The sequence below is a fragment of the Paramormyrops kingsleyae genome, chromosome 3 (genome assembly GCF_048594095.1).
Source record: "Paramormyrops kingsleyae isolate MSU_618 chromosome 3, PKINGS_0.4, whole genome shotgun sequence".
Classification (NCBI taxonomy): domain Eukaryota; kingdom Metazoa; phylum Chordata; class Actinopteri; order Osteoglossiformes; family Mormyridae; genus Paramormyrops; species Paramormyrops kingsleyae.
The window spans coordinates 22790947-22806001 of NC_132799.1; the positions used below are offsets into that span (position 1 = coordinate 22790947).

The 15055-nt window shown below is 44.3% G+C and overlaps 2 protein-coding genes across 2 annotated transcripts in view; one reads left to right on the plus strand and one right to left on the minus strand.

Moving 5' to 3' along the window:
• Positions 1-8521, minus strand: part of LOC111836007 (cortactin-binding protein 2-like) — a 29477-nt gene extending 20956 nt beyond the window's left edge. The window contains exons 1-2 of the mRNA XM_072709879.1: positions 8371-8521; positions 3245-3352 (exon numbers count right to left, since the gene is read on the minus strand). Coding sequence (XP_072565980.1) covers positions 3245-3352; positions 8371-8448 — 186 coding nt within the window. The 5' untranslated portion in view covers positions 8449-8521. The remainder of the gene's footprint in view (positions 1-3244; positions 3353-8370) is intronic.
• A 4346-nt stretch (positions 8522-12867) lies between these two features.
• Positions 12868-14584, plus strand: atp6v1f (ATPase H+ transporting V1 subunit F). Its single transcript, XM_023796877.2, has 2 exons — positions 12868-13143; positions 13467-14584. The coding sequence occupies exons 1-2, from the start codon at positions 12986-12988 to the stop codon at positions 13666-13668; spliced, it is 360 nt and encodes a 119-aa protein (XP_023652645.1). The 5' UTR covers positions 12868-12985; the 3' UTR covers positions 13669-14584.
• The last annotated feature ends 471 nt before the right edge of the window (positions 14585-15055 follow it).

The window sequence follows — 15055 nt, forward strand, 5'->3', positions numbered from 1 at the left end:
ACACTGGCACCATCAATCCATGTAGAATAGACCCAGATTTTAGCCTGAACATTTTCTCAAACACTGACTCTATGGAGATTCTAAGGTAGCAGGCAGACAACTTTATGGCTTTAATAATGATTGTATTTAGCAGCTACAAGGATGAAAGACATTAAAAAGCTCTCTGTATTAAGGATAATTTAATAAACATAAATAGACAACACTTACAGTGGGTTTTGCCTATTCTGGCGGTCTAGAGTAGTGCCTGTTTCTTCAGGCACTTGTGCATAGCGCTGATGCCCGTGTAGTGGTGCTATCGATCTTCGCAAAGTGTAAAACCATCTTTTTATTTAGTGATAATTTTAACTACGCACATAATTACATAGTGGTATTAAAGGAAAACATTTGTTATAATGAACTGAAGTGTTTTAGAAATCATAATGGTAATTTCATTAAAATAATAAATAATAAAAAAAACAACTGCACTAGGTATTGCACCTTTGAATCTTTGGCACCTCAAGATGTTGGTTTTCCACTGGCGTAAAAACTGGTACAGGAACCAAATGACATCACAGCACAAGGCGTGTTTTTTGTACTGAATTCAAAAAATGCCTGCAATATATTACAGGGCTGGACGATGTGCAATATTAATACAAACATCGCATGTTATGCACATCCAATTCTTACATCGCTAGTCAGCTATGTTTAGACTTTTTCTTAGTTTCAATTCTGTACAGACATTATAGCGAGGGGGTTAAAGTTTCGCCGCTGTTTAAAAATCAGTTTAAAGTTTATTTCTGCTGCTTTTACATGAGCGATGTACACTCCCCGAAAGGATTATTAGGAACACCATACTGTACTAATACGGTGTTTGACCCCCTTTCACCTTCAGAACTGCCTTAATTCTACGTGGCATTGATTCAACAAGGTGCTGAAAGCATTCTTTAGAAATGTTGGCCCATATTGATAGGATAGCATCTTGTAGTTGATGGAGATTTGTGGGATGCACATCCAGGACACGAAGCTCCCGTTCCACCACATCCCAAAGATGCTCTATTGGGTTGAGATCTGGTGACTGTGGGGGCCATTGTAGTACAGTGAACTCATTGTCATGTTCAAGAAACCAATTTGAAATGATTTGAGCTTTGTGACATGGTGCATTATCCTGCTGGAAGTAGCCATCAGAGGATGGGTACATGGTGGTCATAAAGGGATGGACATGGTCAGAAACAATGCTCAGGTAGGCCGTGGCATTTAAACTATGCCCAATTGGCACTAAGGGGCCTAAAGTGTGCCAAGAAAACATCCCCCACACCATTACACCACCACCACCAGCCTGCACAGTGGTAACAAGGCATGATGGATCCATGTTCTCATTCTGTTTACGCCAAATTCTGACTCTACCATTTGAATGTCTCAACAGAAATCGAGACTCATCAGACCAGGCAACATTTTTCCAGTCTTCAACTGTCCAATTTTGGTGAGCTCGTGCAAATTGTAGCCTCTTTTTCCTATTTGTAGTGGAGATGAGTGGTACCCGGTGGGGTCTTCTGCTGTTGTAGCCCATCCGCCTCAAGGTTGTGCGTGTTGTGGCTTCACAAATGCTTTGCTGCATACCTCGGTTGTAACGAGTGGTTATTTCAGTCAAAGTTGCTCTTCTATCAGCTTGAATCAGTCGGCCCATTCTCCTCTGACCTCTAGCATCAACAAGGCATTTTCGCCCACAGGACTGCCGCATACTGGATCTTTTTCCCTTTGCACACCATTCTTTGTAAACCCTAGAAATGGTTGTGCATGAAAATCCCAGTAACTGAGCAGATTGTGAAATACTCAGACCGGCCCGTCTGGCACCAACAACCATGCCACGCTCAAAATTGCTTAAATCACCTTTCTTTCCCATTCTGACATTCAGTTTGGAGTTCAGGAGATTGTCTTGACCAGGACCACACCCCTAAATGCATTGAAGCAACTGCCATGTGATTGGTTGATTAGATAATTGCATTAATGAGAAATTGAACAGGTGTTCCTAATAATCCTTTAGGTGAGTGTATATCCAAGACAATTGTAATAATTTTCATCTTTGCCGTTTAAATCACGGGTTTGTGAGAAATTTATGAACTCCTTTTTTGTTTTATAAATACTGCAATATTTATTACAACAAAATCACATCACTATATTTATAACAAAATCACATCGTTAGGACAGTGGCAGTATTTTCAACAAAATACTTTTTTAATTTCGTCATGCCATCTGGATCTTTTTGTTGTTCTTAGGACTAAATCGCATTTTTGTTTTGTTTTTTTTTACTTTATTTATTATTTTCAGATTTTGAAACTGTTTTCACGACGGCATTTCTATTGTTTTTCAGCGGCAGGCTATTTGCATAACCAATCGACAAAGAAAGTATTTCAAGTTCCACCCCAAAGTACTGAAGCACCAAAGAAGGACCCCAGCTGGTTTGGCACTTTCAGTACTGGAGCTTTTGGTACTGGTACTCAACTGAAAGTCAATGGAAAAGTGAAAGTACCAAAAGTACCGTAATTGGTGCAGTGGAAAAGCGACCTCAGTTACTAATCATATTCAGATCATGCTATGATGGCTGTATCACATCTCGCAGGGATGGGGCCTTGTCATTGTGTGTTATGCTGAACCAGCTTGGAGCTATATCCCGGTTTGCAATCTTCCTTGGTTTATATAATAATTATATAAACCTGACACCGTTCAATCTTCCTGACACCGTTCACCATCACTCAGACCACACTGGGGGTGGGGGGCCCATGTCACTTTTTAAGTGAGGCCCCAGAAACGACAAATCCATCCCCCGGCTACAGCCTTCTGCAAGCTGTAATGTCAAGCTGATTTGTCAGAACCTTCCACTTTGGGTCAGAGCATCAATCGCATCCATGCCCAGCGGTTAGATCTCAGCCTGAAGCTAAATGCTGGGCACCCGCTAACGGCTAAGGAGGGACTGAGAGCGGAATCCGCCACTAGCATTGGCTACAGCAGAGCCCGCATGCGCGAGTCTGCTCCAGCTAAGTCCTCTGATTGGGCCGTTAAGATGTTAACCAAACAGGTCACTCAAATCAAATTATGCCAGAGGGAACTTTCTGACTATTTTAATTGTGTTACCCAGTATAAAGACATTATGAACATCAGTGCTGATTTGGCTGAATGCAACTGTCATTAAGTACTTTAATTCTGAAAGACGGTGGTGGTCATGTGACGGTGGTGGTCATGTGACGGTCAGCGTCAGTCAGGTGCTCACCCTCAGGGTCTCGATGACCAGGTCGCGTGCCTCCAGCTCCCCCTCCAGGACGCTCAGCAGCGTCAGCAGCTCCGGTCGGCTCAGGTTCTCCATATTAAAGTCGCATTTCTGAAATACAGGCAGACACAGTGACACTGAGGACCCGACTAAAGTCATCCAGTGGTCCAAAGCAGGGCTCAACACCATGGCCAATTCTGATGGGCATTTTCATCAAAATGCAAATATAACCACAGTCATGGTTTATTTATATAATATCTTTTTCCTCAGAATCACATAAGTCTTGCCACTGACAAGTTTCTGTACAGATGGCAACAATCTCTGGACCACAGGATGCTTATTATAGGATTATCAGACACAGCAGAACTAAGCACTGGACTACAAATACAGTAGATGATGATGCTTTATGTTGCCATTTGTACAAATATGTATGCACCAGAATGTCCCCCTGGGATCAATAAAGTCCATTTTAATCTTAATATTAAGTACAAGTACAGCTGCATAGGACTACTCCACTTTTCGTATATTCCATCATGCTCTCCTTTTTTATGACACACACACACAGATGAGCGTGAAGCTTGGGGTCTGAGCACAGGGCCAGCCATTTATCTGGCACCCTTGGAGCATTTTTCTGCTCAAGGGTCCAACGGAGATGCAGCTATTCTGCTGAAGGCCCCAACGGAGATGCGGCTATTCTGCTCAAGGGTCCAATGGAGATGCGGCTATTCTGCTCAAGGGTCCAACGGAGATGCGGCTATTCTGCTCAAGGGTCCAACGGAGATGCGGCTATTCTGCTCAAAGGGCCAACGGAGATGCGGCTATTAGCGTTATTATTATATTACCTAAGACTAACCTTCAGCATATATCTGCATGCTTCATGATTAACAGACATGAAGAGAGCACCAGTCATCGTCAATTTAACACAGCACTGCTTGATAAAGTCATGCTGCTATTGCATTACACCCAGCATGAGTGTAAAAGCACACCTGTCAGCCCACTGTTACAGTCATCACAGGAGCTCCAATCATCACAGGAGCTCCCATTATCACAGGAGATCCACCACAGAGTCATCACAGGAGCTCCAATCATCACAGGAGATCCACCGCAGTCATCACAGGAGATCCACTGCAGAATCATCACTGTTCCAAAAGGGAGCTGAGAGATGAATTTTGATAAGCCTGATTTCTTTCAGACAACTTTTAAAGCTGAAAAAGTGTTAGGTAGTAAGCCATCATCAGCCATGTGAGACAAGGGCAGGATTTAGAGTGACTCTGCAAGACAGCCTTACGATGGCGTAACACTGAGCAGGAGAAAGTGCTAATGGATGGGTGATGGATGGATGTCTGCAGTCTCACAGCCTGACGCTGTCTGAGGTTTGAAACCAGGCCCCAGGCGGCAAGACCTAAAGCTTGCAGTCAATAAACCAAAGACCACCGAGCCTTCCAGATGGTCCTGTACTCAGGCCAAACATGGTGCTGGACTCACAGAGTGTCCACCATTCACAAAGGTAGTGGGGGGTTGGCTTCTGACCGGTGGTTTCTGGCCTAAATGTTCACCGTTATTATGTGGGTGTAGTGATGCAGGGGCATTCTCTCATCCGCTCCAGAAAAAAACACCATTGTTGTTGCAGAAGGTCAGAGATGCTGAAGAGTTTCAATTTGGAAGAATAGTTTGGCCTTCGTAAGTATCTTCTGAAAATCCTCTGAAGTATTTTAAGCTATGTATTAAAATGGATTTTGTAACATGCAAAAGTCACCAATGCAGTTGAAACATCTGCTGAGATAAGCTACTGAAAGAATCCAGTAGGATGTAGATTAAATATTTGCTTGGGGATCAAAGCCTCATCACATTCAAACCTCCCCTTCCAGAGTCAACAATAAAAGTAAGGAAAACCCTCATGAGTTACTGGCCCAGAGACAGCAACCAGGTTTATGGTGATAGAAAAATGGGGCCTTGCAAAGCAGCTGCTCTTGACACTATGTGGAAGGTCTCTGACTCTCTGAGCTTTAGTGTCATCACACACGCCGGTCTAACGCCCCCCCCTTACTGTCACCACAAACGCCAGTCTAATGCCCCCCCCTTACTGTCACCACAAACACCAGTCTAATACCCCCCTTACTGTCATCACAGACGCCGGTCTAATACCCCCCTTACTGTCATCACAGACGCCGGTCTAATGCTCCCCTTACTGTCATCACAGACGCCGGTCTAATACCCCCCTTACTGTCATCACAGACGCCGGTCTAATACCCCCCTTACTGTCATCACAGACGCCGGTCTAATACCCCCCTTACTGTCATCACAGACGCCGGTCTAATACCCCCCTTACTGTCATCACAGACGCCGGTCTAATGCTCCCCTTACTGTCATCACAGACGCCGGTCTAATACCCCCCTTACTGTCATCACAGACGCCGGTCTAATGCTCCCCTTACTGTCATCACAGACGCCGGTCTAATGCTCCCCTTACTGTCATCACAGACGCCGGTCTAATACCCCCCTTACTGTCATCACAGACGCCGGTCTAATGCTCCCCTTACTGTCATCACAGACGCCGGTCTAATACCCCCCTTACTGTCATCACAGACGCCGGTCTAATGCTCCCCTTACTGTCATCACAGACGCCGGTCTAATGCTCCCCTTACTGTCATCACAGACGCCGGTCTAATACCCCCCTTACTGTCATCACAGACGCCGGTCTAATGCTCCCCTTACTGTCATCACAGACGCCGGTCTAATACCCCCCTTACTGTCATCACAGACGCCGGTCTAATGCTCCCCTTACTGTCATCACAGACGCCGGTCTAATGCTCCCCTTACTGTCATCACAGACGCCGGTCTAATACCCCCCTTACTGTCATCACAGACGCCGGTCTAATGCTCCCCTTACTGTCATCACAGACGCCGGTCTAATACCCCCCTTACTGTCATCACAGACGCCGGTCTAATGCTCCCCTTACTGTCATCACAGACGCCGGTCTAATACCCCCCTTACTGTCATCACAGACGCCGGTCTAATGCTCCCCTTACTGTCATCACAGACGCCGGTCTAATGCTCCCCTTACTGTCATCACAGACGCCGGTCTAATGCTGCCCTGTCACCGCATACGCCGGTCTAATACCCCACCCCCCTTACTATCACCGCATACGCCGGTCTAACACCCCCACCCCCCCCCTCCCTTACTGTCTCCCTCACTTACAGAGACACAGTTAAACACAAACATTTAGACAACATTCAGATCAGGAGGCCAGTACATAATTCTCCTGTAAGCCTTGCATAAATAATTGGATTGAAAGCAGCACCCCTGTCACACCTTTTTAAACTTCGCACCCAGAAGATTACTTGGCACTTCTTGCCAAGGAACTTTCTGGAATAGAGCGACAGCATATGAAAGTACCGTGTGAGGATGCGGTGGGCAGACGATTGCTGGTCTGTCAACTGGGAGCAGTCTGACATGGAGATGGGGCCAAGGTGCCATGTAACTGGAGAATATCAGTGTGAGTATGAAAGCTGGCAGCTTCTGTAATGTGAAGAACTCTTTATTTCGCAGCTCAGATGAATAACAGCGAGCCAAGCCACACACGCTGACTCACAGATATTAGGGTGAAATAAGAAACCTATCCAGTTATGGGGTGCCCAACCCCTATGTCCACGGTCAGGGATGGCACCAAGACCCCCCACCCCAGGATCCTCAGCCCCACAAGTTTCATCCATCTAGAAGGTTCATCTGTTTGAATACCCCAGCAACAAATGAGATCTGCTTTTTCACAGACACCCAGTAATATACCAGTTTGCGTGCCGACAAGGAAACTGTTCAGCAAATATAGACTGGCTGACTAACAGATTTCCCATAAGCCCTTGGGCTCCAGGAATTCAGTCATGAAAACAACTGTGTAAATGTGTAGTGCAGGCATGTATTGTAAAATGTAGTGTAGGAGTGTAGTGTAAACGTGTAGTGTAATGAAAGGCAAGTAGTCAGAAGACTGAGGGGAAGATGAGAAAGATCCAGCACATCCTGAGCCTACACCCATCCAGTGATGCTGCCAGGTGAACAAGCAACTCTGAGGAAGACAAACTCTTTGCCAGACTGAGCTTCCTGGCATATTAAGGAGTACGAGAGATTGCGGTTAGGACTAGGTCATGATGTGGGTCTTTACTACAATGCATGCAAAATTTGCTTTTCATTCAGTAAGTGTGATGAACCTTCACTTTCTCACAAGTTTAACTTGACAAATTTCATTGTAAACCTGTCCCAAAGTGTCTTCGTTGTCTTTAAAAAACGATAACAGATGTTAGTGTGCTGCTGGGACTCAAATGGCGTATGGTTACGGCTTCAAAGGAAACAGTAGGCATATTGATAAAGCCATACTGACAGAAAAAAAGGTTTTTACTTCTCTGAAGTACAGGCACCCTAACCGCACCAACTATCGGGGATACTCCGGCCATTAACCGCCCTCATAAATAAAATCACCGTGTTCTGTAGGGTAAAGGAAACGTTCAAAGCGGCCGTCCCTAAACCTGCGTGATATCAGCAGAGGTGTAATTGATAGAAAAGCAGCGGTTCCCCACGAAACATAAGTCGACCACCGCAAACCACCAACAGATCCCCAAAAAACATCACCCGCGCCCCCCCCCCAAAAAAAACAGCCGACAGACGTAAAAACATCAGCCGATGTTCTGTAAAACATCAGCAAACCCCCGCAAAACAACTTGCCAAACAGCAGCCGATCACAATAAAAACAACAACCGATCCCCCCCCTAAAAAAAAAAAAGAAAAAAAAACAGCAGTCGATCCCCCGCAAGCATCAGTCGATGTGCGCAAGCAAACAGCAGCCGATTCCCGAAAATCAGCAGCCACACTTCGCAGCATCAGCCTCCGGACAAAGCGTCGGCGCAGGGACGCGATCGGAAATGTGAATTTAACGCCGTTCCAAAACAAAAAGCACTGGCTCCCCTGTATAATTCCGACAATGTTTATTAGTAACCCCTTCAAAGTCGCCACAGTATTTCATATGCATTTCACGGAGGAAGGTCTCCAGCGAAATCACTGCGCAGTATCTGTAACCTGACTGATCCGAGCCACCGACATACCGGACCGGGACCGGAACCGGACCCTGGTGACTTCTTACCGGCCGGACGCTTCCGTGCACCGCGGTGGTCAATATGTGAAGCGGCGACTGCGCCCCGGCCGCTCCAGGCGACGCCATCTTCGCACTGCGGCGGTGCGGGAATGCAGGGATCAGGCCGGGTACTAGGGGAGGAGAGGAGGAAAGGGGAGGAGAGGAGAAGGGGACGGCCGCCGTTTTAACTATTCACACGCCGAGCCCCGGCGGTCTGCCGGAAACCCGAGATAAGAACCGTATCTTCGTCTGGTCCCAAACACCATCTATTCCATTAACTAATCTTCATTAATTGCTATATGCTATATAACTGCTATATATAATTAGCTGCTATCTGAAGCGACAGCAAGGAAACATTTGCACGCATGCATGTATAGTTTTCAGTGGTTTCATATATATTGTCTCCTTGTAATATTTCAGTGCTGTCTGTCCTATTGTCCCATGATACGGCTGTCCCCTATCCTGCCACTGTGGCATAATAATTCCAATATGTCAATGAAAACGTGTGACAATAAAACTTTAAAACGTGAAATTGATGCATGTATTATAAATGTCCATAATGTGAAATCCTTAAATCTAAATGATTAATTGTGCGTTACTGCCACATCCTGCCCTGAAACCCTGCCAGATTTGTCGTTAGAGATCCTTTAAAAAAAACTGCACCTTAAGCTACTGTATAGGTTGGTTTCTTCCTTTTATGGCATTCTGCATTTTCTGAAGATTTTCAGCAAGCTCCTCGGCCAGTGTACCTGTCCTTGTACAAATAGCAGTAAAGCTTCTTTTAATTTCATCTGCATTTCATTTCAACTTTCTGAGTTACATTTCTGTCATTGTCAGGACCCACTGTGTGATGCATAACGGAGGACCGGAATGCCATGAGGCAGCCTGGGGAATTTCCCAGAAGCAGCAGTACTCAGCTTTTGGCACGAGCCCTGTGGGCAGTGTTGATTGAATGGTGGAGGTGAAGCTAAATATCACACGTCCACTGCAGCCATGATCTTCCTCAGTCATTCTAAAAACAACTGCTGTGAAACAAAAGTCAGCTCTTAAGACAAAACTATGCTGACAAATATCTATTTTATCAGATGCTTTTATCAAAAGCAAAGTACATTTTTGAAAACCCAGGGTCAGCAATTGGGGGCCTATGGTGACATCACTCTACCAAAAGTGTAATATAAAGCCTTCTCATGCCAGGCACGGCGCCTGAACCCACTGAGCCACTCTGCTCATGATAACAAGGCCCTGCATGTACACACGGTTAATGACCATCCTTACAGCACCTGAGCTGAATCTTGATTGGAACTGGAATCACCGTCCGTGATCCCTGTACATGGAAGAGGATGCTGTACAGAATGCTCAGACAAACAATACTTACTGGTCATTCAAGGCTAAGGTGATGAGAGGAGCTCTCTCTGAACTTTGCTTTTAAAATGCACAGTTGAGGCGAGCCTCTTCCTGTTGATCTTCCACTCATCTGGGGGGGTGGGAGGTGCACACTGCTTGGGGTGAATCAGCCTCTTATTCAGCAGCTGAAGTTAAAATAGGCCACTGATCTTGTGAAGTATTTATACCAGGAATAAAAAGCATTCATGTTTTTAAACTGACATTTTTCTGAAGTGACGGAGAACCTCTAGTGTGCTTCATCCCCTCTGGTCAATGAGCCATCCTGTAAACATGGTAAATGCAGGTAAACCAGATGCAGACCGGGGTACTCCCAGATTTCAGTGAGGACAGCAGAGCAAGAGGATATCATTACCAGACTTGAAATGGCCGTCAGTGACCCGCCTCATCATCACGGGAGATGAGTCAAAGGTGAGTCTCTTATTTGTTGCCTATGTTGAATGTAGAACATCAAGCGGAGTCATGATATAATCACCCCCTTATATAATTTAAGGATTTAACTACACAAAGGCTGAGAGATTGGCTACAAGTGTTCACTGACAAAGATGAGAAAAACAAACTCAGCCATGAGTAGGTGTCTACATAAAAATATCCAACAATATGCAAAGTTTTAACAGGGTAACGCATGGCTGGAGCTTCTAGGAATCACAGACTGGAATATCCAAGATGGCAGAATCCCATAGTAATACGTATGAAACAATGAAACGCTTAGAAAAGGGGATTTGATTCTGGGAAATCCTAGCAGGTTATCGCCAGCATGAGCGAAATAATGTATCAACAATTCGTAGTTTTACGGGTTTATTCTGTGCAAAGTAAATGGGAAAATATTGAGAAAAGTGGCCAATATACACTGCCCTCTAGTGGTCACATTTTATATTGACGATTCACTTCACTTCGCATTGTTAAAGCTTCACGCTAAAATCACCTCATTGATATATATGGCCCAACATTGTATATGATACGTGAGGCCTGAAATACTGTTCTTAGACCACCACAATATATGTCCATTTATTTAGTTCGTTCTTAGAGGAAATCAGCTGCCTTAAGTGGGGCTACACTATTAAATAAATGTAGCGCAGAGGGGGTATTCATGTCCCAGCATATCACTCTGTAAGTCCTAATTTTCCGGAAATTTGGCATTGTGTAAATTACCCACTGTGTGTGTACCTGACGGTCCAGCATTTTCCTACTGTGTTCGGTGCTTGTTTTAGTCCTGCCAAGGACTGCAATTAAAGAGCATGTTCTCCTCGGCAAGCAAGTCTCCTTATCCTCCGCTACGCTCGCGATGCCTCGGTCCGCCCGGCGCTACATGAAGGACTAAGCCACTTGCTGCTCTGTCACTGTGCAAGTTCGGTGCTAAAACAATGCAACCTTATGGCCAACTGACACAAAATCGTGTGTGAACACCGTGTGAAGTCTATTTAGGGTAATCTAAGTTTAGCAAGGTCGGCGTTTTGGGTAGCTAAGCTGTTAATGTAACTAAAATGGTTATTTCAGATTCATGCTTCTTAAGTGGGAAAAAGCAGCTGTGTGCTGTGATTTCAGAGCCCTACGCTGCATTACTCAGGTTGCTGTGCTATCTAGTTTACACAAATCTGTTTTATATAAGAAAACAATGTACACCACACATGAAAATTAAATGAAACATATGTTTTATTCTGCAAACATTAAAGTGAAGATCAATAAAACCACAAATTTAAAAAGAGATGTGTGCAAACAGTGCATAGATAGATTTTGTTTTGAATATTATGTGCTTACCTTTTTATTTTAATTATTAACCCCCCCCCCCCCCCCCCATATCAAACTCTACCTGTACCGTTCTTTACATTTGTATCAAACTCACAGAAAACCCCGGAAGAGAATTCTATGTGCGTTCAGATCACATCCATTATCATTACTAAAAAGTAAAAGCCTATTAGACGTTACCTTGCCTGTTTCAGGTCATTCAGGTCAAGATGTTAGAAATTTTGAAAAATGCGTTAAACAAAATTCACCATAAAAAATAATGTACATGACTTGGAGGAAAGTGACTTTTCAATGGATCCCATTTAGATCAATGAACAGATAAGAAACTACCCAGTACATCATCAGGACCCAGCTCCCCTCCATGGAGAACCTCCAGTGTAAGCGATGCCTGAAAAGTGCATGCAACATCACTGGAGACTACTCTCACTGGAACCACAGACTGTGTACCATGCTCCAGTACGGAAGGAGGTGCAGAAGCCTCCACTCTCACACCAGCAGCCTGAGGAACAGCCTATTCCTGCAGCAAGGTCACCAGCTCTCACACATCTGGTGTGACACTCACGCCTTCAGACTCTCACATCCATGCAAGAAATCTTATGGAAAATCTATATTATTCCACCATAAACCTAAAATCAGCTTTGAGGCAGTTGCAAATCCTACAGACTATTTGCAAGGTAATAAAACTGTCACATACATGTAAATGTGTTTGCAGACTTAAATTAAAATTAAAAATCGTACACCATGCAGTCAGCTGCCCAAAGTTACCAGCCCTGCTACAGCTGTCATCCTGCTCATCTCTCAAGTTGAGTCTCAACACTACTGCTAATCTTCACCACCACCTCATAATTATTTGTTCTTAAGACACTCATTTATTATTTGTGTAATTTGCTTGCACCTTGTTTACACAGTGTTCTGTCTGTTTTGCACTATGAATGTTCGTTTGTGCACTATGTTCTTGCTGCTGTATGCACCAGACGCTGCCGGACACAATACCATTTATGGCGTTTTCGAACTGCAGTTCTTCATCAACACCTGTCTCCTTCCAGGGATGCTGTAGGTGAGCCCCTTCAGCAGCCACTGATGGAGACAGAGCACAGGTCAGATTCAGCACACCTTAATGAAACAATCAAGAACACCGAATACCTGATAAAAGTATAGGCTGACAAACACTCATATACGTCATGCCGCCATCAATACCAAAACAAATCCCTTGTATCTATCGTATTAAATGAATAAAAGAATTCTGACTGTATGCATGGGCTGTTAATGGGTAAACTAAAGATTACGGAGCCGGCTTGGGTGACGCGAGGTCATAAGACCAGAAACAGTAACAGCGAGTCATGTGACCAGAAGCAATCGCGGGGAATCATGTGACCGGAAGCAGCCACGCGAGTCAGCTGACACTCAGCACCGCTGTCATCTTGCTGCTGATTCAGTTTGTGTTGGTGGAGTGAGTAGATATTGGTTGAAACGTAGTATGGCCGGACGGGGTAAATTAATCGCCGTTATCGGCGATGAGGACACATGTACGGGGTTTTTATTAGGGGGCGTCGGGGAGCTGAATAAGAACCGCAAGCCCAACTTCCTGGTGGTGGAGAAGGACACCAGCATCACCGAGATAGAGGAGACCTTCAAGTGAGTCCGAAAAGAAAACGATCCTCCAGCTACGTTAATTGGCGTATTTTTGCGTGCGGTACCAGTTGTGTCTGTGTGCTTCTTTCATTTATGTGAATCGCTACTGCAACACAAAAACTCCACTTCGGGATAAATGATCTGAATGTTAAATTCATTGTATTGACATGCGATTTTAAGAAGGAAGAAATGTGTGTTATGAGCTACCGTGATTGCAGTTCGTTATGGCAAATCGAGTCCAACGTGTGATACCTGTACTCCTCACATGTTTTTGAGAAGCTAATACATTCAGAAAATTGCGTTGTGTCTGTGGTGCACCTCCGCAGGAGCTTCCTGGCCCGCGACGACATCGGCATCATCCTCATCAACCAGTTCATAGCTGAGATGATCCGGCATGCAATAGATGGCCACATGTTGTCCATCCCCGCCGTCCTGGAGATCCCGTCCAAGGAGCACCCCTACGACGCCTCCAAGGACTCCATCCTGCGCAGGGCCAAGGGCATGTTCTCGGCAGAGGACTTCCGATAGGGCTGCTGCTTCGCAGGCTGCAGCAGGTTTCCTCTGCCCCCAGTCCCAGGATAGCCGTTTGATTCTGTGTTTTGGTTTTCAGGGTGTCATTTCATGTTGGGAAAGGTGGGAGACCTTGTTTTGCGCACAGCTATTCACAGTCAGATGTGTAGTTTATGTGGCTGTTCTATAGTTAGCATGTTTTTAGCCAGTGTGCTTGTAGATGTAATGTTAGAGGAAGTCCAGTCACACTTACAGATATATTTATGTGTATAATTGTATTTAATGTCACCTCACTTTCACAGGGACACTCAAGGGGAAGGTTATACACTTGGCAGTCAGTAAATTTTGCACAGTTGCAAAACCCAAGTGGCATTATGGGATATGGGACCCCATCTTACACATGTGACATTCGTGGTACTTTTTTTGGTTCATTAAAAGGAGCTGAATATGGAGAGCAGTAAACTCACTGCAGTCAGGTTTTAATTAAAATGTTTGTGAGTACCTGGAAATCCTGAACTCGAAAATCAGCAAGAATAAACTCTATACTTAACTGTAGAATTATGAGTCATGTGACAGTGAGTCATGTGACTAGACTGGCCATGCTTCAGGGATGGAAATGTTCTGAGGAAGCATGTGTGTCTCCTGTGATTAAAAATGCATACATGTATCAGTGGAGTATTTTAATTTAATCAAGCAACAGAATTCTGTTTTATGTTGCAATTTGTAACTGGAATATATTTATATATTATATAGGATACTTTGTTCTTTGGTGCAGTGTGATGAACTGTTGAATCTTCACAGAAATATTGAAATAACATACTAGTGAAACCTGAAGTTTATTCCAATCATACTTTTTCTTGTGTGTGACTTTAAATTGCAATATTTGTAATCTTGTAGAACATTTTCTCCATAAATATGATGGGTTTATTATGCATTGAGATTTTTTTTAAGTAGCTTTGAGAGAATCACTGCTTGTGTGAATCACAGCTAATAGTTACTGCCAATGATGAATAAAGGAAGGGACTGTGCATGTAAGCTGGCCATTTTATTCGTAATATATGCAGTGGCTGCTTCCAGACATGCTGTAGCATTTAAGCATTAGATGCCATGTAATAATCGTCATTCAAAGTGGCAGTAGAACACAATGAATCGGTATCAGATCATAAAGAGTGAGTGTGTGTGTGTGTGTGGGGGGGGGGGGGGTTGAGCTAAGGTAAATAACATGACATACCAGCCAGTCTAACAAATATCTATAGGTGGCAATTTCGAATCATCAAAAGAGTTTCGATACATTTGAAACAACCAATATTTGGAAACGTTCGAAACGGCCAGAATCACGATTCTCAAAGCCGGATTTCATGCTTAGCCAGATTTCTTGTCGGGTTTAAGCTACCCCAATTTAAAT